The sequence below is a fragment of the Micromys minutus genome (genome assembly GCF_963924665.1).
Source record: "Micromys minutus genome assembly, chromosome: 3".
Classification (NCBI taxonomy): Eukaryota; Metazoa; Chordata; class Mammalia; order Rodentia; family Muridae; genus Micromys; species Micromys minutus.
The window spans coordinates 48,586,157-48,611,355 of record NC_137972.1 but is presented as its reverse complement, the minus strand read 5'-3'; the positions used below and the strand labels follow the sequence as shown (position 1 = coordinate 48,611,355).

The 25,199-nt window shown below is 44.0% G+C and overlaps 1 protein-coding gene across 1 annotated transcript in view; it reads right to left on the bottom strand.

The window, feature by feature from the left end:
• The window catches only part of TAFA4 (TAFA chemokine like family member 4), a gene marked incomplete at its 3' end in the record, with an annotated part of 146,671 nt that overhangs the window by 109,202 nt on the left and 12,270 nt on the right, over positions 1–25,199 (bottom strand). The window contains exons 2-3 of the mRNA XM_080914433.1: positions 21,972–22,106; positions 16,508–16,623 (exon numbers count right to left, since the gene is read on the bottom strand). Of these exons, the coding sequence (XP_080770559.1) occupies positions 16,508–16,622 (115 nt within the window). The 5' untranslated portion in view covers position 16,623; positions 21,972–22,106. The remainder of the gene's footprint in view (positions 1–16,507; positions 16,624–21,971; positions 22,107–25,199) is intronic.

Sequence of the window (25,199 nt, the reverse complement as noted above, 5' to 3'; positions counted from 1 at the left end):
TAGAAACCTTAACTCCAGCCCCATCCCCACTTCCTAGAGACACTTACCCTACTCCTGAATCCATGCCTAAGACTGCAAAGCATTTCTTTGGTCATGTAGAAAATGACCTTGCTGGTTCTATTTATTATTTAACAGAACTCAGTCCTGAAATCCCTGTCATAATCCATAATAAAACAGAGAGAGCAAAGCTTAATCGGCCGTAAATGTACAATAGTTAGCATTCACCATAAAATGCTAATAATATTTCCAGAATGCCATTTCTCTTTCTGGCCTTTTGACCAAGTTGGTTAATGGACTGAGACTCGGGAAATAATGAAAATAATTTAGGCTGAGAAGTTACAAACCACACATCAACCTTGGAGGGAATTACGTTGCTGCAGTGGCAGTGACCCCAAGACTGTGGCCCGTGGAACAAGTCTAATGGAGAGAGTGACTCTACCCATAGCCTGTGTCATTTTATGAACCCTTAGCAATCTGAATAAGGTCCATTGTCAGGGACCTGGGAGAAAGATCAAGCCATTTAACCCTCTGTGTAGAACGGTCAAACTCAATTGACTTCTCCGTGTACCAGTATCATTGCTGGCTTCAGACAGTTCTGTCATGGCCTCACTGAGTTTCAGTGATTAAAAAAGCTAACAGACGATCATTTTGCCAGCATTTTTTTCCTGCTGAAAGGAGCAATACATTCGAGGAGAACGAATAAAATCCATAGGAAAGCACCAATCAAACATAGCTGTGTTATCACATGATCAGACAGAGATGGCCACAGTATCAATAGGAAGTCAAAAGTTCTTTTTAAGTTAGTTAATAGTTTTCTATCAACTGTCATTAATGGGCACTTGAAAATTATTTTATACAGATGAGAGCCATTTAATTCAATAGTGATTTATACTAACACAGCCATGTGGACCTTTATGCAGAGGCATTCCCCTAGTGCTCCAACAGTAAATCCATCCGCTCGTTAACTGTGCTGCTCTGCTCCGTGGTAGGAACTGCACCTGAGACAGTTAGCAGTTTCTCGGGTCATCTCTCCACAGCCTGTCTATTCCGATGTACAGAAGAGAAATCAAGCAGCTTCCAGACTGACGTTCTCCTTATGCAGAGCTACACAGAGATATTAAAGCACTCTTATCAAAAATTAGTAATGCCCTCTCTAGTCCATGTATTCAGACCATTTAATGTGGGGACAGCTCTGAGTTCTTAGACTGCTTTGTTCATTTTGTGGTAGGTCTAGGGGCTGGAGAGACTATATAGAGATTGTGAGCACTTGTTGGTTGTCCAAAGGACGTCGGTTCGAGTCCCAGCACTCACACGGTGGCTCTCAACTATCTATACTTCCAGTTCTAGGGTATGAAATGACATCTGATGGCATCTTTAGGCACAAGGTATGCACTTGGTGGTACATAGAGTATGTACAGACAAAACACCCACACACAAGATTTAAAAAACGCCTAAAGAATATCATAAGTCTCTTATATTGCTTTCAAATACTGTCAATCACTTCACCAAAATGACAAGAAGCATTTTATACTGAACAATGATGCTGCTGCTGCCACTGTTTAAAACAACAAGTTTAGGGCCGACAACATGACTTCGCACGTAAAGACACTTGCTCCCAAAATTGACAACCTGAGTTTAATCCACAGTATGCACACGATGAAAAAGAGAAGAGACTCCACAAATGTCCACAACTACACCGTGGCACATGTGCACACATACCCACATATCCACATACAAAATGAATAAATGTGTTTTTATCATAGAAAAAAATGTTCTTTCTTTCACAGGCATGGCTTGTAAAAACCGAATTCAGGGGGGACAGGCTTTACCTGGCAGAATACAGGACTCAATTTGGTGCCTCAAGTCTTGCTTCTGGTGATAGACCAGCCATTTGGACCCCTTGGTCATTAGCTTTACCCACGAGAAATAAAAACCAAATCCCCATAAATGCTTAGAAAGTCCACAGCTAGCCAATTTGTAAGAACCCAACCTGAGAAAACCGAAAATATCTATCAAGAGATTAGATAATCAATCAGATATGTGTGGCAGATAATGTAATACTACTCGTCAAAATAAATAAATAAATAAAGAGTAATATGTCTATTATAATTTTAATTAGAAAGTTTTTCAATGAGTTCTTAATATTTGAAGTGGCATGGATACATTGTAGAATAATTGTGCATAAAGGAATCAGGCAACAAATACATTCTATCCAATTCCACTTAAACACAATTCTAGAAAACTGCACACTTACCAAGAGAACACAAAGATCTGTAGGGACCTAACTGGGGAAGGATCAACAGTGAGGGATTATAAAAGAATGTCAGATGTCTGGGGAGAGGGCTCCGTGGGTGAAGCACTTGCCATGCAAGGGCAAGGGCATAGGTTCAGACCCCGGAACCCACTTAAATCTAACAAGCACACCCACTGTCACTCCTACAGGGAGATAGGAGAGAGAGGCAGAAGAATACATCATACAGAGGATACGTGTTCCATGGTACACATATGACACATGACACATGTACACATGCACCATAGTACAATATGCTTTCTCTGTCTATGTTTCTCTCTGTATCCACCTCTGCCTCTGCCTCCCCAAACCCCTCATAAATTTTAAACATAAATCTTATTTATTTTATCTATTTATTTATTCATTCATCTACTTATTTACATTTTTTTATTTTGGGAATTTGGGGGACAGGATTTCTCTGTGTAGCCCTGACTGTTCTAGAACTCGCTCTTGTAAACCAGGCTGGCCTTGAACTCAGAGATCTGCCTGCCTCTGCTTCCCTCATGCTGGGATTAAAAGTGTCCACCACCACCCCCAGCAACACACAATGTTTTTAATGCAAGAAACTTTGTGAGGTATGAACACTTGTTATGTTGACTGGGGACATGATTTCAGGATATATGCATTGTTAAAATTTATAAACACTAAAGGGATGGAGTCTAGTATGTAAGTTAAAACTTAAGCATTTTATTTTAGAAAAAAAATAAAGCTAAAATGAAGTCTTGGGTCTGTGAACCCATCGTCTAGTTTCCCAGTATTTTAAAGAAATTAGGGAACAAAAATCTGTAAAAGAAAAGGTATTTCATTTTAGTTTGGCCAAACCAGGCAGCCACAGTCTCTCTTGCTCCTTTGCACCCTGCAGCAGTGTGGCAACCGTAAAGATAGGTATAAGCCATGGCCAGGAGAATTCAGATGCCACTGTCACCAGGTGGCCCTGGGGCTGTGTGAAGGAACCCTCCTGAGGATCTTTCTCTCCTCCCTTCTCTGTCCTGGCCCAGGGTTGCCAGCTCTCCCTTCTCCCTGGCAGGATTCTTTGGGGGTTCATAATTTTGAGTTGCCCACTTCAGCAGTCTGATAGCGAAAGAGAATAACCCAAGTGTCTCTCTTCCACGCAGGATGTGACAATTTCACCTCACCAAGACACTCTGGGATACTGGAGACACTAACACCCAGGAATGATAATCTGTGGCTCGGATTTGAATAACTTTACTCAAAGTCATAAGGCCAGGTCTCTGTGTAAAAAAGACACAAACATTTTAATGTTGGATGGAATGAATATTTGCTGAATGAATCAGCCCTAGATGGCTCCCTGAGATCAATAACACCTGCTAGGTAAACATATTTATTCCATATATTTGCTCAGCAAATCTGTTTTTCAGAGACAATACATAGGTAAATGTCAGCCTTATCGTTTCAAGATCATCTCAGATTCTGAAATTAATAGAGTTCGAATTCAGGTTTCAGTAACTTAAGGGAAGCACTCGGTTCTGCTGTCATACACTGAGTCTGGAGTCAGGCTAACTGGAGAGTACATTCAAGATCAGGACACCGTGAGCCAAAAAGAAACGACCTTGCTTTCACCTGGAGAAACCAAGCAGAAGACAGAAACACGGACACCCAGACAGACATGCAAATGCAGGTATAGGACATGCGCAGCATCAGAAGAATAAACCATTGCTCAGCCATTCTGACCAGAGAACAGCATGGTTCAGACAATCCCTCAGGAGGGTTTCTGGGTTCTTAAGTCCTTGAACAAGAAATGAGCAGAGACAGATGGTTAAGGGATGGTACACTGGGCTAGAGAGAAGGCTTAGCAATCACAAGGACTTTCTTCTCTTCCAGAAGACCCAGGTTCAATTCCCAAAGCCCATCTGGCAACTCACAGCTCACTCCAGTTCCAGCTGATCCAGCGCCCTCTTCTGGCCTCTGTAGGCATGTGCTACACAGACATACATTCAGGCAAAACAGCCAGACACAAAACTTTTCAAAATGAAGTATTTAAGAGAAGAGAGAGTACATTTTCAAGGAGGGGGAAGCAGGATACAGCAAAGGAGATTGCTTAGCAGGTCAGTATGGCACCACCGTGCGGAGAATTGAGGCTTCTGTTGATTTGGGGCTTGGTTTATTTTCAATACACATAACTCTGGCTTTTTGAGTCATTTTCTCAGCAGGGGCTGGCTCAGGGATGCTGTTCAGTCCGTGATGTTCCACAGACTCTCATGCATCACATTTTTCCTTAACATCTTCAACCTCCATCTAGGATCATCTTCACACACTTGGAGTGCTGCTGCACTAAGCAGTCAGACCTCTTGCAGGGGGGACGTCCCAGCGTCCTCTTTGCCAGCTCATTTCTTTCATACACCAATTTTACAGCCTCTGAATGAGGCTCTCCTAGACCCCACTCTCTGCCTCAGCTCTGCAGATGCTTCCAACGTTGAGAAGGAATCGCAAAGTTATAAACCGCTCTCTCTCCCCTTGCATAGGGTTTATTTCCCATGAGATTTTCTGAAGAGCAGTAACCCCATCACTGAGACTGTCCCTTGTTAGTAACTGCTTCCTGCAACTGGCTCACACTTGCTTGAAAGCCTATGAATTGACAAGACTTTTAGAGTTAGGGAACAGAAGGAAGCAACGTGTCCCTGTGTTCCTTTCTTGAGCTAAAATCCAACCAGACTTGCAAGCTGTTCATGGGATAAATGTCTCCAAGTATCATTGCAAAGTCTTCCTTAATGACAACTCCATCCAAAGAAGACTAGATAGCACAGTGTCTAAAGTTTGACAGAAACCTTGGCCAAGTACCTGAACCCTGTGATCGTGGCTGACAAACAACTGAAGTTACTCGGATCCCACTCTTCCCTTACCATTTGAGCCAGTAGCTCTGTGGAGTCAGTGATGCCTTCTGCAGTTTCTCACTGAATGGTGCTCCACACAGCCATTTGTTTCATGCCACGCCTGTGTTCTAATTCTATTTTCCCTAAAATAATCTTCCCTATTGTTTCCACCTCTGGGTCCCTCTGCTACAAGTGAGAAACAGGCAAGCTGCCCGGCTGAACAAGCCCAGCTTGGTCAAGGGCAGCGAGCCTTTTAACTTGCCTCTGGCTACCTACATTCAGACATTTCCCTCACCTCAAAGATGTCACTGGGAGTCGAGTCGTTGTTAACTGTTGCAAACACTATCTTCCCACAGCCAATTAATCACTGCAAATGTGTTATTAGATGCCTCTTCAATACCACTATTTCTAGCATCCTATTCTGAGACCACCATATGGGCCAAAAATATTTAAAACATTCAAGCAACACCTAAAAAAACACAAAGCTTCATTTTTCCTTCCTGCCTCTCTGTAGTCTCCTCCCTTCCTGCTTTACCAGTGCTTTTGGTTTCCTTGCAGGGAACAAAGGACTCTCATCTCCTTGTAGAGCCCTGACTTACAGATGAGGGAATGGCCTGTGGCTTCTCAAACCCCAAACTGCAAGCTTTGAGAGTCTACATGTGTGGCTTGACAGAAGAAAGATGAGGTGTCATCAGGAAGAAGAACCTTCTAACTATCCAGAGAACTGCTCAAAGGCTGAAGTCTGTTCTGCCTCCAAGTCCAAAGGGAGGGGGAACACACCCTACCCAGTAGGAAGTCAAAAGCTTCCTCTCCCCTATCAAAAGTATGATTTTCCTGTTAAAAAAAAAAAAAAAAAAAAAACAGTATGGAAAGGTATAGGGACTTTCTTATAAAAAAGGCTAACGAGAAATCAATAGAAAGTTTATTTCCTATAGAAAGTATGGAAAGTCTTTCTTGATTGCTATGGGAGAAAGAGCACAAATAAACCATGTTTAAGTTAAGTACCTGATGGAATTTCACCACATCAACCATACCAAGGGCACATGAACAAGCAATGGGGGACAGAAAGGAAGATGAACTTCAATGCACTTATCATAGTGGGTCTTTGGGGGTGAATATCAAATATCCGTGTACATCACATTACATTACCATTTGTGACAGTGGGAAAAATACAGTTACAAAGTAGCAATGAAATGATTTTATGATTGGGTGTCACTACAGCACAAGGAACTGTATTCGGGTTGCAGCACTCGGAAGGTGGAGAGCCGCTAAAACCTGTTCCCCCTCGTGACAGGCACATCCAGATGCCAACTGAGAAAGCTCACACAGGGCCCAGGCACAGCTGGCAGAGTCTCACACCAGAGACTGTTAGCAGCCAGAAGAACCCTGATTGGTGCAAAACAAAGAAAGGTTTCCACAGTCCTTCTGGAGCAGTGGGGACAGTGATCGCCACCGAGCCCTTCCTTTGGTCGTCAGAACTCAGAGCCCTCTGGGATGGAGACTCATCACTTCATGGACCATAACAGTAACTCAACATGGGCCAGAATAGAATTCCCACTTTCCTCTTCCTCAAAGTCAGCAATTCTCTTTGTCTCTTACCACGGGACCGAAAAGGGGCAGACACAGCTGCAAAAGGAAAGATCCTTGACTCGACTCTGCCTTGAAAGATTTAGACACAATGCAGCCATGGTATGGTCTTCCCATTTTCTAGTATAATGGCCCCATCTCCCTCAGACCAATCAAACAAACAAGCACTCTCTTATGAGTACTTTTCCATCAAGCCCCATCCCTCCATGTTTCCTCTGTTCTGGTCACATTTTTTACCAGTTCCCTGGCTTAGAGTTGAACTTGTCTCCTCATGGGATAACACAACATGAGAGGACAAGAGAGGGAAAGCAGGTTCTGTTGAGAAGTGGGCTAGCAGAACCTTAAAAGCCAGTTGGCAAGCAGCACTCTGGAGAATATCTTGTATCTTGAAAATGGGTACCACCAGTATGTAAATTAAGTTGGGATGAACCTGATTGGTTAATTTAAATGCATATAAAGGATTCTGATTGGTCAAAGGAAGGAGAGAAAAAATGCTAACTCAGAAAAATTCTTCCCCAAAAGTTCACCAAAGGCCCAGAGGGGAGGAACAAACCCAAGACATAAAAAGAACAAATGCTGGTGACCAGTCACATCCTGGTAAGTCACGGTTCTTTTCGATTTTAGTCTCTGAACTCTTGGTTTGTTCCTGGAGATTAAATTTGATTACATAGAGTTAACTATAAAGTGCTGTGTTCTTGGGATGACTGACAGTTTAGATGGGCCGTGGAGAGAGATACTTTTCATTACTTTGGGCCTGAGACCCTGACTAAAGAATGGTGCTGTCTTGCTCTTAATATCTAGCACGTTATAAAATATGTTGCTGTGAAGACACCCATTCATTAGCCAAGCAGATACATATGGGGCAGGAGGAGAGACAGGAAAACTTGTGGAAGAAGTCCCTTTAAAACTGTATCATTGTAAGACAGAACTTTCAATGTCAGCACTGGGGGACAGGAGGGCAATTGAATCTCTGTGAGTTCAGAACTATCATGGTCTATACAACAAGTTCCACAGCAGCCAGGGCTCCACGGTGAGTCCGGCATCGTTGGGCTTCACTGCAGGGGACAAAACCCCATAGAGGTCAAAGTAAGTTTCCTGTACACACGTTTTAGGGTTGTACCCAAACTTAGGGTCACAGTCTCAAACAATTCAAAAAGCCAGGTTCACAGTTTAAAAAAAAAGAAAAAGAAAAAAGAAAAAAACAGGAAAAGGAGATTTATTGAATCCACACTGGGAATAAGGGCAAAGGGATCCGGTGGCCGCCCTCCCATCACCTCAGCTTCCTTGGTGTCCTGACTGGAAGTTACTTACAGTTTTAATAAAGGGCAGAGTCACATGTCCATAATCAATCCTGGCCAACACATGTCCTGTCCTCCACTGATTCACCAAGGGTCTCCTGTAAGGTGGGTCTGATTCATTGTAAATCTCTCTGGGGGGGGGGGGGGTCTTGTTTGTCACCGCATGAGATTCTTGGGGAATTTCAATGTCTTGGGGACAATTGTTATCAGAATGATAGCAAAGTGAGGAACAAAAACATCTCTTTCAAATATCTTCATCCTAACCAGGTCAGTTAACCCTCTCTTCCTCTCCCTCCCTCCCTCTCTCTCTCTCTCTCTCTCTCTCTCTCTCTCTCTCTCTCTCTCTCTCTCTCTCTCCCTCTCTCTCTCTCCCCCTCTCTCTCCCTCTCTCCCTCTCTCTCTCTCTCTCTCTCTCTCTCTCTCTCTCTCTCTCTCTCTCTGTGTGTGTGTGTGTGCGTGTATGTGTGTATGTGGTGTGTGTGTGATGTGTGGTGTGTGTGTGTGTGTGTATGTGGTGTGTGTGTGATGTGTGGTGTGTATGTGTGTGTGTGTGTGTGTGGTGTGGTGTGTGTGTGTGTATGTGTGTGTGTGTGTGTGGTGTGTGGTGTGTGTGTGGTGTGTGTGTGTGTGTGTATGTGCACCTGCCTGTTCTTCACAAGGTGTCACCACGCCCTGCTTATCTGGCACTAAGATCTAGCAGATACTTTTAAAGAGAAAAGATAAAGAAAAAAAGAGAAGAAATACATATAATATGTGAGAGGAACTCGTGAGATAAAGGAACATGGGTAATGCACTCCATAAACCAGGAAAATATCGATACCTTAACTTCTAACTCTTAAGAATACAATACAACTCTCTAGCCATGTGCGGGGCTACAAGCCTTTAACCCCAGGACTCAGGAAACAGAGGCAGTGGATCTCTGTGCGTTCAAGGCCAGTGTGCTCTGTGTCACAAACTCCAGGCTGGACAGGGCCACACTTTAAGACACAGTCTCTCAAAGAAACAATAACAACAAAAATTCATCACCTTCGATTATTGTCCATAGTCATCGGTAGCCATATCCTACTATGGGTTTTTCAAGAGGGTCATGTGTTCATTTTGAATGTATGTTATTTTAAAGCATATTAGTAGAATTAATTCTACCCGTTTCTTTGTTGTTTTAAAGTAGCCATGAAATGAGGAGGAGGGGACGGGCCGCTATTAGTTATTCTAAGCCTCGCCTGCCCTCTAGTGTCAAAACTTAAGCAGTTCAAATTTTTGAACTTTTTGAAATAACAGCAGCTGAAATATGTAGCTTTATCACTAGCTAACTTAACACAGAGTTACAAACAATGACAGAAAATACAATTTCCATAAGTGATTAGGTGTAAATGAGCCGGGTCACAGAAGAATGTCCGCGGAGTGGCTAGCTGAAGCACGGAGCACTACCAGAATGCAAGCAGTACTCTTCAACGTTAAAAATAACAGAAAGCACCAAGCCAATGTCTGCATTGACATTTATAAGAGATAAAACAACGAAAAACCGGAGGTCCTCCATCCACATAAAGTGCACAGAGCCATCAGGAAACGGACCCCATTGAAACAGAAGGAAGGTAGAGCTCAGTGAAGGTGGCCAGCGCCTTCTGTGGGCTCCCCTGTCAGGCATCAGCTGACCAGCTCCCTCTTTCAACCCCAGAAGGGTCCGTTTTAAGCTCTTTCACTATCCCCAACCTGCAGAAGATGGGCCGCCTGAACCTCAGAGAGGTTTCTGGGCTCCCCTAAGACTGAAGCAAGAGGCACCTGCTGCCAGTGTGGCCCTGCGCCCAGCAGATGAGTAGCGCCACCTCCCAGGTAGAAAAGCCTCGCACTCCTTCCGTGGTTCTCTGCATCTACCCGCTCAGGCTCAACCAGGCACCCAAGGCTAGCCTGAGCCACTCCGCTCCCCAGCAGAGTGGGGCTTCTTTCCAAAGTCTGAGCAGAAGCTCGGTGTTTATACAAACGAAGTAACTTTCTTCATTTCATCAGCTTTCCCAAGACAATGCTAAACAAGTGTTGTTCCTTATAGACCTTAAAACTACAACCTCCGAAGATGCCTGTCACACCTCCCCCAGAGAACCCACAGCTACGAAAGCAGCGTCTGCTTCTGGTGCATTTGCCCTGTGCTAGGCCTTTCCACCTGCTTGTCCTCCTTTACTCGTTCCCATACCCTAATGGAAGGTAGGTGCGACCACTGTCCCATTGTACAGATGACAAAACATATCCAAAAGGGTTACATGGCCTGGATAGGGTCGCACAGCCAAGATGGGCCAGAGCTAGAGCCATGTTTGACCCCAGCCCCACCCCCGCCCCACCCCCACCCCCCCACCCCCACCCCCGTACTCGCTTTCCTGTACTGCCTGGTTGCTGAGTGTGCTCTGGTTTTTCTGGGTCTCTCTGTGAGGAGTATACTGAGTAGACACCAGACAGGCACCACAGCATTCAGTCAGACAGTGCACGCACGTCTGACATAGCACTTTCTGGGGAAATGGAACTGTTTAAAATGAGCAGAGAAACCCGTACTACCCAAATCTCCAATTGCCTCCCCTCAGTCAGAAAAGTAGCTGTCTGTTTTTAACGGTAAAAATGTACAGATATCCCCTAAAGACAATTTCTATGGATTTAGGAAGCTTTTGTGCCTCCGAGTTACCATGGTTACGAAGGACAAAGCTTTCACAAGGGCCTTTAAACAGTTAATTCCATCAGTCACTGGAGTTTCAGGAACCACCTCCCAGCCTGCAGCCTTCTCGAGGTGTTGTTTGCTGCCCTCTTGTGGAAAAAGGAGGTTACTGACTCGGGGAAGCAGAAACAGTGGATTAAAATGTGGGGAGAGAGGGAGGAACCTTACTTTCCAATTAAGAGGATTCATCCTGAGAACCCGACCCCCTCCTTCTCCGTTGCTTCGGGCTACCAGAGATCTGTGTGTGTGTGTGTGTGTGTGTGTGTGTGTGTGTGTGTGTGTGTGTGTGTGTGTGTGCGCTCTTGCCCAAACAGGATGGCCAACTGAATAGTAAAACACCAGGGGATCAGGATTTTTTGTGGCTTTTTATGTCTTCACAATTCCCAGACTCTTGTAAAAATTAGCAGTGTTGTTTGCATTAAGGAAACAGTCCTAATGGCTGACTGTGAAAATCAGGTGAGCATTCTTATTTATTGCCATATATTTATTTTCTAAACGATGGCTCTTATATACACTACCCATACTCACCCCCAGTCCCTGTTGCACACATGCTTTCCAATGACATCTTCCAAAGGCATTCACACACACCTCGCCTTCTTCCTCTGTTCCTGACTTAGCCTGCTGAGTGAACAGGTTTAAAAACACCTCCTTTGTTACACACAGTGACCAGCAAGCCATGTGCTTAGATAAGTTGAAGGGGCTGGGATGAGATAACTGAAGGGGCTGGGATGAGATAACTCCTCTCATTGGCACGCTTTAGCAGAAAGGGCAAGGAAAGGCCAGGGTGAGAGTGAACTCTGGGAAGCCTCATTGAAATTGACAAAGTAAGTATACAGGACAAACAAGTTAGCCCAGAGAAAGCCCTCACTCACACACAGACAAAGCCACGGTAAACAAAACCAGCATGGGCCACCGGCACAGTCACACAGGCAAGCTTGTGTCCAAAAGCAACCTATGTCTCTTTATGCCACTAAAACATACAGCACTCTGTAGAGATTTAGGATGCTAATGAGATATGGGACACGTGGTGGTGTGTATAGAATTGCATGGAACAAAACCATACATGGAAATGGTTGCACTATGCAAATGAGACAAAAAGTAACCCTGCCCCTGACATAAAGGCCACAATGCGGCCTCAGAAAGTTAAACCCTTTTTATTGTCAGCCCACATCCCCACCCTCAGAAGTATATACCATCTCTTCAGAAACTGTCTCTTCCTGCTGCGATTGTATGTCTGACCAATTCTTTGTTCCAAGACACAATAACCTAGCACCCCAATGTCAGCCGACATCACTGGGACAGAGTCAAGAGCCTTTCTGGACCGCCACAGCCAGGTCCCTGTGGTTTACTTGACAATTGCATTCCACTGTCCGATGTCCTTTGTCACACACTCAGTGGGGTGAACACAGATGAGTTCCACATCATCACAAGACACAGCCTTCCCCTCTCCTGGCCCCTGAGTTTCCATCACCTAGGGTCGTGAGAATGTTTACTGCCAGCATAAGACCTTACAGCAGACCACACGGGGACAAATGAACAGAATTAGTTGGCCTGTTCTTAAGTAGCTTAGTGTCCATGCTTTAAAAAAATGGGGGGCACAGCTTATGTGACCTCCAGAAGAGAAACACTTACAATGGGATTCAGACATCCTCACTCTGGACTTGTAAACTACGGCACGGAGGTCAAAGAGGGAATGAGGAGGCTGTCATGGCTAGGCCTGTGGCCTCTATAAAAGATGGCTCCCCAGGTAGCACAAAACTCCAACTATAAAACAGAGTCACTCTGAGACAGACACAAGCCCTGATTCCATTGGTGGTCAGTTAGAGAGCAATGGGCATTAAAATTCCAGAGATTAAAAGCAGAGGGCTTCCAGCAGCCAGAGAAAGCAAAGGAACTGATCCACAAAGAAATTCCAGGTTACAATGTCTGTTTCTTCAACAGGCTTACCCATCCCTTCTGATAGTTCAGCTTTTGCTGGAATGCAAGAGGTTGTCTGCCTTTCTTAGAAACAAATCCATTCTTTAGAGACAGCTATAGAGTTCTCTAGTTCCTGACTTTGGACTTATGTAGGAAAACAAGGATTATCACAGATAACTTGGGAGGTTTGGCTGTAGCAAATTTTCTTCGTGTGTGTGTGTGTGTGTGTGTGTGTGTGTGTGTGTGTGTGTGTGTGTGTGTGCAAGCGCACGTGCGACTGCTGTAAACATCAAGTGTCTTTCTCAATCACTTTCCACAGTAGTGTTTGAGACAGGGTCTCTCACTGAACCTGGAGCTTCCTGGCCCCAGGAGGCTGTCTGGCCAGCAAGCCCGAACGCTCTACCTGTGTGTGCCACTCTTGCACTGAGCTTATAGGTACAAACCTCTGCTTGACTCTGTTTGGGAGTTGCGGGCCTAACTTCGGGTCCTCTCGGTTGCATAGCAAGTGTTTTATCAACTGAGCCATCTCCCCAGCCCTCTTCCTTACAGTTCTAATTTCTCTTTATCACCCACCCCCTCCAGCCTGACGCCCGGAAATCTGCTGATAATACCCACATGGCTACACTTTACAGAGCTCTACTCTAGAGGCAGAGGAGCATTAAACAGGTAAGATTAATGACTTCAAATGCGCAGTCTCCCTAAATGAACTCATCAGAAGAAACAGCACAATAACCAACTGCCTATAGCCTGCTCCACAACAGCCAAGTGCTATTGATTTTATTCTGATTCCCCAAAACTTTGATCATTATTTTTCTCATCTTCGAACTGTCACTGGAGGGGAGAAAATTGAGTTGTGAACGATTTAAGAAATTATCTTCAGCCTAAAACTGCAGCAACTCTTAACATGTCAGAGTAAGGAAACGGAAACCATGGCGTGACGTCTGTCTTGGGGGTAGGCTATGCCATCAATCAAATTTCCCACATGTAGAGGTCTGCACACAGGAGGATTTACATTTCTGACTCATGCATAGCTTAATGTTCAAAGTTTACCTTCTTGGGACCAGGGGAGACACCAGGTCTCTATGCCGTGTAGGCTGGCTTTGAGCTCACAGTCTTCCTGCTCATGAAGTATGGGCCGAGCTACACTGAGGGCTGAGGCAAGATGACCACTTGAACCTCGAGTGTTTGGGGCTGATATGGGGAGTGGCTTGGACTGAAAGGTACTTCACAGACTGTGTGTTTGAATGTTTGGATCCCCAGCTTGGTGGCACTCTTTGCAACATTGCCACCGGAAGATGGCACTGAGCCCCGGTAATCTGGATCACTTTTGGTGGGGCTTAAGGTTTTATAACCCTTTCTCAGTTCCAGCACTTTTTCTCTCTGTTTCCTGAGCCACTGGGATGTAAGCAAACAGCTGCCTGTGTTCCCACTGCCACCATGATGCCCTGCTGCCTACCAACCATAGTGATACCCTGGTGCCAGCTTCCCATTCCTGATAAACTACATCTCCCAATTCTCCCTCCCTTAAGTTGCTTTAGTGTAGACTGATGTTAAGTCAATACATGATTGGATAGTGGAGAGGTAGGTGGAAAAAGGGTAGGAAAACAGAAGAGGAGCAGAGACTGGGGGGAAAACAAGATGGAGCTCGAGAAGGATGAGCTAGATCCAGATGGACTTAATTGGCAATAGATAGCTATGAATATTTTAAGGATTTTATAGGTCTTTACCTTATATGGAAGAGCAGTTTATATCTTTGTCTATTGGATGTAATCTTATTGTGTAGGGGGTTTGTGAACTGAGAATTTATTGTATAAACCCGTTTGAAAAGTTACCGAGCTTTGAAGTGATGTTTGTGACGGGTGGTGGAGGAAAGAGGACACCGGGCAGTAATTCCACCCAGGACGAAGGCAGCAGGGCAGGCAGAGTGAACCACCCGGAAACAGAATCGTGTGGAAGGGGTGGCTAAAGGACCAAGTGACATAGTCCGTGAACATGGCTCCATACTGAAAGCAGCGTCCAAGGAGTAAGACCTCAGGGGCCAATAATTTTGCCACATTAATGAGAAAAAAGTAATTAATGTAGCAACTGAACACGTCTCAAAATACCTGCTCGAAACCAGAACTGCCCCACATGCAGAATCTACATTTAAATAGATACTCGCATATGTCAACATAACCATGATGCAAAGGGGCAAAGACTTTTCTGGGGGATATTTCTATCATCAACTGAGAGACTATGAGTATGTGGCGCTAGGCCAGGTGAGAAAATGACTACTCCCTACTAAATCACCAAAGCAAGCTGTGAGTCAGCTAGAGTCTTGGTTCTTTATCCTTATCAGACATGTGCTGTTTTTTTTTGTTCAGCATTCGGTTTGCAGTGTGTGACCTGGCAGTTAGGAGAGATATGTGGGTGATGAATCGTATCCTGTGGTTTATAAATAAAGATAAAAAATGTTGGGGAAATAGTTCAGTGGTAGAGGGCATGAAGTGATAGTTTCAATCCCCAATACTAGAGGGGGAAAAAAGCAATATTGAACATTTGCCAATATCATAGTCACATCCTCTTCCTGGGCTCAAAATCTCACGTTACATCTGGCTCCAGTGAGCACTTCCATTCACCTACGCTGTGGCCTCTGGTAACCACACAATGGACTTTACCAACCTGCCTTCCATCAGGAACTAAAATCTTTCAGCATCTTAGAACTCCCAGCAGGGTCAGGCCTTAGTGATTAGGTTCCAGCTTTCGGGCCTGTTGTGATACACAGCACTGTGAATGGTGGAGATCAAGGGCCTCTTCATGGTGCGTGGGAGACAGACCAAAGGCCAGAGGGGGAACTACTTTCAGGGATAATGGGGAACTCGGGAGAAGCAAAGGACAAACATCACATTTTCTCTCGTGCAGAATGTACTTAAGGACACCTGTAGCAGCTGCACAGATGCAGATAAGACTTGAAAGCAGGGGCTGGAGAGATGGCTCAGTGGTTAAGAGCACTGACTGCTCTTCCAGAGGTCCTGAGTTCAATTCCCAGCAACCACATGGTGGCTCACAACCATCTGTAATGGGATCTGATGTAATGCCCTCTTCTACTGTGTCTTAAGACAGCTACAGAGTACTCCTATATATTAAATAAATAAACAAATCTTTTAAAAGAAGACTTGAAAGCAAAAGGGGCTATTTGCAGGAAAGAGGGGGGCATAGCAAGAGGTGAAAGGGTCCCCAGAGGGTAGTGGGGTAGCATAAACAAGGCACAATGATGTATGACCATGGCAATTACATCAGCAGACCTGTTGTTTAGCACAATGCTATAAAGTTAACTTTAAAGGGCAATGTACAGACATGAATTTCACTAGAACTTACTAGGACAACTGTCTCTCTGGGTTTCGACACATTTCCCTCTGAGGCCCATGAAAATGCACACATTACCCCTGCTGTCTCTTTATTTTGCCCAGGTTACCCCTGGTATTTCTTTGTCATTTCTTCTCTATCATTCAGCATATTTTCTCCTCAGAAAGGGTCTTAAGTTTCCTTAAAGGTCCTCTCAGGACAGCCCCGAGTCAGCTGAGATTTAAACTTAACACTGAATTTCAGGGGACTACAGGAATATCTGCACTCAACACAGAGTGCTATGGACTTCCTGAAATTCAGAGAAGAAACACTACTAATACAGAAGCACCAGGAAAATAAAAGCTAAAACTCAAAAGAAAAGGCAGATGACACCTTGTAAAGAACAGCCCTGCTCCAGCATCAGCCATTAGACCCTGTCTGTTCATGGCTCTGCCTCACCAGCCAAAGCACTTGTCAATCACCTGTGTCTAAAGTGTGAACTCCAGTGTGTCGAAGTGTTTTATTAATTGATCTCAGCAGTGCATAATGAGCTTAAACGGCTTACCTGCATGTCCCCGGAGGTGCTGGCTTGAGGCGGACATCAGCTTACAGCAGACCATTAACACGTAGGCCAGAACCAGCCAGTGTGACAGCAGCGCCCACTTGGCACAGGCTCTCATCCTGGAGAGAAACAGGACCCCAGTCAGTGAGGACAAGGAAGGCCAAGTTCTCCGGCCATCCCCAGGCAGGGAAGCAGAGAGGAGCAGAGAGGGCTGATGAAGAGTCTCAGTGTCCTTCATTCTCCCTCCCCCACAAAAACTGCAAACCCATCAAACTTCAACTTGCCCTGAGCATTGATTGACTTGGGTTTCAGCAAATGTCTTTCATAATTAAGAGTTTTTGGTGTTAACCCCACATCATCGTGAGAGTTTGCTTAGGAATCCCCAAAGAACAGCTAAAGCTGCCGTGATAAAACATGGGTCATATTCTATACCATATCCCAAAATATAGACAGAACAAGCTATTTGAGAACAAGAGCCATTCTCAAATAGACTACACAAGCTCTATGTTAGTGCACCACAAAAATTATGAACATGTGGCCCAAGAGCTCTGGGTTATCTGCCTATATATTAAAAACCTCTAGTCCTGAAAATGGGATTTCCAGTTCGATACAAAAATCTTAGATTTAGGTAGGGAAAATCGGCCAGTCTAAAAATTCTCTTGTCAGGTATGGGGACTCACACCATAATTCCAGGACTCAAGAGGCTGAGATAAAAGCGTCACTGACTTCAGAGTCAGCGTTGGCTATTTAATGCCAAACTAGCCTGGGCTACCGAGGTAGGGCCCATTACCGAAAACTGGAACAAACAGAAGCAAAATTAAATTGTCGTCGTTTTAAGTTTATAAAGGGTTCTCCAGAGTAGTTCCATCCACAATTAGCTATACCCTTTATTCAAAAGCAAATTGAACAAAAGACCATCAGGAGCTAAAGAGATGGCTCAGCGGGATGTCAGCAATTGTGCAAGATAAGGACCTGAGTTGGTATCTCAGCGTCAAAGAAAAAGAAAAGCCATATGTGCATACACATACACACGCACATGCGCACACACACACCTGTAACCCCAGTGCTGTGTAAGGCAGAAAAGGTAAGGCCACTGGGGCTTGCTGGGTCACAACCTAGCTCCAGGTTTGGTAAGAGACTCTGACTCAGGGAATAAGATGAAGAATAGTACAGCAGGACACTCAGTGTCTCCTTCTGCATGCATGCAGACAGGCACACATTGCACACTCATGAGCACATGTACAACACATCCACACACACACACACACACACACACACACACACACACACACACATGAATGCACTCAAGAAGAAAATGAACTACCAAAATGCTTTTAGTCTGAGCTCCTAAATTTATGACTTATTAAATACTGTAAAAAAAATTAAAGTCTCACTTTCTTTTCTACTTTGACTTTTAAAATGACATTTTGAAAAAAGTGTGTGTGTGTGTGTGTGTGTGTGTGTGTGTGTGTGTGTGTGTGTGTGTGTTGTGTGAGTACAGATCCACTGGTACTGAAGTTCCAGGCAGTTGTGAGCTGTCTAAGTACTGGAAACTGCTCAGGTCCTCTGCAAGACTAGCAAGCACTCTTTTCTCTCCAGCCCCTCAGTTGGTTTGTACAGCCAAAGAAGTCAAAACACTTGATCGGCGCATACTCCTGCCTGTGTATGTCTCATAGTGTCTGTTATCACCACAGTGACCGCAGGAAGCCTTCCCCATGCACAGCACTGCCTTAGAACTCTGCCCATTGATTCAGACACCCAAAACTGGATGTCCAAGTCCCTCCCAACAACAGGGTAGCGTTTGCCTACAACCTGCACACTTCCAGTATAACAACTTACTTCCTGCATAGCCCTACACCTCCTCACCACAAACCACTTGCACTAGCATACACTTGCACAAACAGCACACCTCCTCATAACTGTATCCCCTCCTGTTCAACTACATATTTTCTTTGTAACCACACCCCTTCTACAACTTCCCACCTCCTCTGTACACCTCTGTCTACCTTCTGCACAGTTCCACAAGTTCACCCATCTTGTGTAACCTCACCCTGACTCTATTACTGCACACCTCCTATAGAGCTACACAAACCTGTATAACCATGCACCTCCTATATAATGTCAACCTCCTATATATGTGCATACCTCCTTATAATACCTTCTATATAACATATATATATATACCTCCTTGAAATCACACACCTCCTGTATGACACACACCTCCTAAATGAGACACACCTCCTGGGTGACACACATCTCCTATACCCTTTAAAGTCATCCATAGATTATCTGTGATTCCTCAAAAGATTTAAAAGCTACAGAAATAGCTGTTCTTTTGCAATGTCTGAGAGATACTGAGAATTTTTAAAGTCTGTAAATGTTGATGTAGATGCAGTTCTTTACAAATAGTTGCTCAGTCCAAAAATGCAGAGTCAGTGGGCCAACTCTATGAAAAACAAACACTCTTGGGCAGAAGATAAACCAGGCAGGTGAGATTGGGTTACTATTTGGGAAACACTCGGAAAGAAAAGGCCTGCAGACTGCCAGCTGCCAGCCCACAGGTGCCTCAGCCCACAGGTGCCTCTGCCAGAGCTGGTATTTCATTTCTGGGAACAGCAACATAGGAGGCACAGAGGCCAAGCAAATACTCCCAGGCACAGGATCTGCCCCATCTCTCCATCAACACTCATATTTCAGCCAGGTGCATCTTTTAGAGATTGCTCGTGGACCTGCATCTGAGCCTGCCTTTGAAGCAATCAGTCCGGAATGAGATGCTAAGATCATCTCAGAAGACGCCCAAGTTGGAGGTGACACAGCATTGACTTCTTCTTGCCCACTTAAACTGTTACAAAGCCCTTTGGAATAAGCTAAATTGGGTGATTTGTTCTGTGGCCATAGGGAACTAATGTGTTCAAGTGTTCTCTGTTTGAATCATTGATTGCTACAAATTAGAAACCAAGGATCCTGCCTGCAAGTGTTTCGTTTTGTCCAACTTCTATTATTATTATCATCGTCGTTATTGTTGTTGTTATTATCGTTATAATCATCATTACTGAGACAGAGTCTCCGAATGTAGCTCTGGCTGACCTTGAGTTCAAAGAAATATGCCTGCCTCTGCCCTCTACCCTCTGCCCTCTGCCCCCTGCCCTCTGCCCTCTGTCCTCTGGCCTCTGCCTCTGCCCTCTGCCCCCTGCCCTCTGCCCCCTGCCCTCTGCCCTCTGTCCTCTGGCCTCTGCCTCTGCCTTCTGCCCTCTGCCCTCTGGCCTCTGCCCTCTCCCCTCTGGCCTCGGCCTCTGCCTCCACACCAGACTCATTTGCATTACTCTTAAAACAAACTGTTTGCCAATATTGAACATGTGCGAACTGAAGATCAGAATCCATGTGAGCTTCTGGAACTCCGAGGCTCACATTTCTGTAGACCAGAGTAGGTAACAGCATCTCCCTGTCAATGCGTCTCCATGCCCTCACCACTGACTGGAGTCTAAGGCCCTCTCAATTTTTAACCCTAGAATAAGAAGTAAAATACTTTGGAGTCATTAGATCAGTGACTGATGTTGGGTTTCACAGTTAGGACTTAAATCAGTATGTACAAGACATAATATTCCACTAAAAATTCATCAAGGGGCTGAAGATATGTCACAGTTAGGAGAGAGCTTGCTTAGCACGCACAGAGCCCAGTAAAAAACGATGTGATAGTGCAAACCTGTTGGCCTAGCACCAAAGACATGAAGGCACGAGGGTCATGGATTTTCAGTCATCTTCAGCTAAAAAGTGAGTTCAGGGCTATCTCAGATTACAAAAGACGCTATCTCAAAAAAAAAAGATCAAATGTGAAATTTTCAATTTCTTTATACATAATTGGTAAATCATAGCATCTTAAATTAATATGAGGTCCACATGGTTTCTTTGTAACCTTTCAAGTCACCACTGTAGGGCTTAGGTCCCTTTACAACGAACACTCAAGCAGATGAGGTGGGTGAAGAGTCTGTTTTCATGCCAACTCTCCAAAGCAGAAAAGGGCAGAGTTTTGCTGCAAGATGAGCGCACTGAGGAGTTCTAAGTAAATGACTAAACTTGGCAGGCAATAGTACATCAAAAACATAAGCTTGGTTTTTGCAAACTGGGAGTCTGGCATGGGTCTTCTGGTCATTGCTAGAGGCCAGAGAACATGGTCCACAATTATCAGAGTCCTGGGTTTAATTCCCTACCACCCATGAACAGGAAGGGGAAAAACAAAAGGGTTTGGCTAGGCATGTCCTCACCTAGAGGCCCAACTGGGAAATTGGTCTTTGGGATAACAGAAAACATGTCCTTGGGCTTTGTAACCGAAGTTGCCATGTTATATAGCACTGGTCAAGAACTCTCAGTCCCTAGAGGTTTGATGTGTGCAGTATCTTAGTTCTAAACAACTCTTCTAAAGAAATACAATCCCATTGTAGAGTTTATCCGAACAGCTAAGTTAGACAGAGGACATGCACTGCCTTGAACTCCAAGTCAATTAGCTGGGATCTTAATAATACCTGCAAAGTCCCTTTGTCTTTGCCCTGTTGCTGAAATCTTCTCAAAGGAGAGAGAGCTCTGTGGTAGCCATATTGCTTCCCACACTCAGGAGGGGACTGCACCAAACTGACTTCCAAAGGTATCACTGTTGGGCTGCCCCAGTCTCCTGGTCTGCTCCTCTGATCCCAGCATGTGTATAACCAGGCTCCTGTGTTCACTTCCCACCTGAACAGTTTCTGTTGTTCTGTTAAATCCAATCAAATCTCTAAATCAGAAGCCTGAGAGCAGACATTCTAAATCCCAGGCCATGGGCCCTTGGGCAGAATCTCACAGCAACAGTTCTAGACACCAGGTGTCTTTACTTCTAACACAAGCATTTACTAAACAACAGCTGTGACTTCCAGGCATGGTGACACATGCCTCTAACAAGCACTAGAGAAGCAGAGGCAGGCAGCTCTGTATGGATTCAGGGCCAGCCTGGTCTACTTAGTGAGACACTCTCCCTACCTCATTCCCCCCCAAAATACTGTGATTCCCTATTCAAGTGTCAGGGTTGTGTAGTGAGGGTGGAGCAGGGAGTTATTCAGACATACTTCTGTGTCTGCTTCTCTTCCCCCAGTGGAATGTTCCAGAGGGCTTCACACACTGAGGTGACTTCATTTCAAAGACAGTGCTAAAATGAAAAGAATGACAATTATCCCTTATTTTGATTTTTCTCAAGAAAGGGTTTTCTCCATGTAACAGCCCTGGCTGTCCTGAAACTCTCTGTGTAGACAAGGCTAGCTTCAAACTCAGAGATCTTCCAGCCTCTGCCTCCTGAGTGCTGAGATTGAAGGCCTGCTCTGCCACTGCCTGGCTTGACAATCTTACACACACACAATTAATGCATTTTTAAAGGCTTTCAGAAAGCTTCATCAACTCTTGGCTTCTTTCTTGGTCTCGATTAAAATCATTTTAATTGTTTTACCTTGGAGAGTTCACAGGATGTGGTTCTAGTCAAACTCTGTTACTTGAGGAGGCTCTGGAGAGTGACTGTGAATGCCCCTTCGGACCTGGAACCAACCATCTCTGCAGCTCCCCAAACTACTGGGGCTTGGAAGACCTGTCTTTAAAGGAGACAAAAGGAAATAAAACAGGGATCAATTAGCATTTAAGGTTTCTAGGAGTAAAAGAATGCTTTCTACCATGACGTCTGCAGCCCACAAATGAACAAACTCTTCCTTATCAGTAATGTTGGCCAGGGAGCAGGGAGAATTCAATATTCATGCCTCGCCACAAGCCAGTTCAAACAATACAGACAATTTTCTGTTTGTCTTGGTGTGTAAATACATGTGTTCCTATTTGAGTGTGCATGTATGTATGTATGCACATGCATGTCAGCAGGTATGCATGTGTGTAAACAGGTGTGCAGGAAGGTGTGTGCATATCCATGTAGATGCCACAGAACAGCCTCAAGTGTTGTTCCTCAACTGCCATCATCTTTTGGGTTTAGTTTCTGTTGTTGTTGTTGTTGTTGTTGTCTGTTCATTTGTTTGTTTATGACAAGGATTCTTACTGCCCTGGATTTCCCTAAATAGCTTAGCCTGGCTAGCCAGTGAACCCCAAGAATCTATCAGTTTCCTGCTCCCCAAAACAAGGTTGACAAACATTTTATTATTTTTTATTTTATTTTATTTTATTGTTTAGTTTTGTTGAGACAGGGTTTACTTGTGTGGTCCAGGCTGACCTAAAGCTAAACACCTCCTTCTCTCTGTAGAGCAGGCTGGCCTCGAAGTCACAGAAATCAGTCTGTCTCTGCTTCCTAAGTTCTGGGACTAAAGGCATGCACCACCAACGCTGGTGAAGCTTTGTGTTCTTGTAGTGTGAGTTCTAGAGATTATTTTAAGTCCCTTGCTGGTGAACTGAGCAATCCCCCAAGCCCAACACAATACAAATTTAAAATAGGAGTCTTCTCAGTAGCAGTTTTTGGCAGAGAGAGCCAAATCATCTAAGATACACAGTTTCACAGTCTTCATTTCATTGACCATTGGACAAAAAAGGACATCTGAGACCATCGGTCACAGGTAATTGACACGTTGAAATGACACCAGACAATCTTCTAGGCTCCTTTATGAAAAAAATGTTAATGAGAAACACAAAAAAAGGTCTTTTCACAGCAGATGCTGGCAAGAATGTGGAGAAAGAGGAACACTTCTCCACTGTTGGTGGGGTTGTAAACTGGTACAACCACTCTGGAAATCAGTCTGGCGATTCCTCAGAAAATTGGACATAGTCCTACCTGAAGACCCAGTTATTCCACTTCTGGGCATATACCCCAGAGAAGCTCCAACATGCACCACAATGTTCATAGCAACCCTATTTATAATAGCCAGGAGCTGGAAAGAACACAGATGTCCTTCAGTAGATGAATGGATACAAAAATTGTGGTACATTTACACAATGGAGTACTACTCAGCTATCAGAAACAATGCCTTTATGAAATTCTTAAGAAAATGGATGCATCTAGAGAATATCATCCTGAGTAGGTAACCCAGTCACAAAAGAACAGACATAATATGCAGTCACTGATAATTGGATACTAACCCCAGAAAGCTCTGAACACCGCAGAAACAACTCACAGACTATATGAAGTTCAAGAAAAAAAAAAGAAAATGAAAAACCATTATGCTTAATCTTTACACACCAAGAAAACTTTGACTATTTCCAGGTTACATCTTGTTTTATAGGTACTTTATGCTCATTGTAACTAGCAAGATTTTAATGCATACTATCAAACCTTTAAAAAAAATCAAGTACTGACAAAAATGTATTCGAATACTTTTATGCATAAATGCTTAAAATCTGTACATTTGTCTTTGTTTTTTAAAATAAAGTTGTAAAAAAAGAAAAAAAGCAAACAAAAAAGGTCTTTTCAACATAATTCATTATACCAAATTATAAAGAATTCAAGTAAGTCCATAGTTAGCACTCAACACTCTAAATGCACCAGAACTATTCCACCTGATGGAATCAACAGAAAGAGAGAAAAGGGGGCGAGGGAGGAAGGGAGGAAGGGAGGGAGAAAGGAAGGAGGGAAGGAATGAAGAAAAGAAGGAAAGGAAGGAAGGAAAGAAGAAAGAACTGAATGCTACAAGAGCTCAGTGGTCAGTGCTTGCCAAGCAAGTGCAAAGCCCTGGGATCATTATCTAGTGCTGCATTAAATGAAAAATGCATTTATAAAACAAAGCCATCTGAAAAACAAAATGGTCCCTAGAATGTACCACTTTGCACATTGCTGAGTGAAATACACACCTCCTCCTGGTACAAAGAAAAACAATTAGCCATACTAATAAATTATTAGGTTTGACAATAAATAATGATATTACAAATAGCAAGATGGCTTTCAAAATACTACCTCACCACTTTGGGTATTTTGAACATGAACATGTCACAAATGTACCACCAGGCCCAAGGTAGATACATCTCTTCTTTAGATAATTCCCCGAGTTTGATGGGAGAACCTTTTAAGTGATAGACTTCAAAACCAACTCCTTTGAGGGTCATGGGAAACAAAAAAAAAAAGTGCCAGGAAGAATCCACTCCACAAAATGAAAATGGCTTTGAACAGGTACATAAATATGAGTTACTCAGGACATTCACGTCCCAGGTCTTCCAACTTTGTGAGAGCATCTGTGTTGCCATGGCCACCCAAGAGCATCGCATGACCTTCTACTATTGGAAAGCAATGCATCACGTAATCTATCAGAGCCAACTCCTCATACTGGAAACAAAGGTGACCTTTCCTGGCTAATATTCATGTTGTTTTCTTCACACAGAAGGAGCCACTGCACATTCTGTTTTTAATTCACTAAAAAATGTACTGTCAGGGAAGATACCATATGATTGAATGGCTCACACACTTAGTTCAATTTGAGGATGCAGGGTAACTCATTCTTTCAGATTTTCTGTACCTTGAGCAAGTTCTGAAAATGATGAACTCCCTCTTGTAAACCTCGCTATGATCAACACCACCAGATAATCTTGCCACATCAAGCCAACTATGACAAAGTTCTTTCTGTAATCTAGGCCCCCCTCAAACTCTCTATGGAGCCAATGATGACCTTTAACTTCTGATCCTCCTGACTCCACCTCCCCAGTGGACCACAAACACGCATCATCAATGCCAATTTTACAGGGTCCTAGGAACCAAACCCAG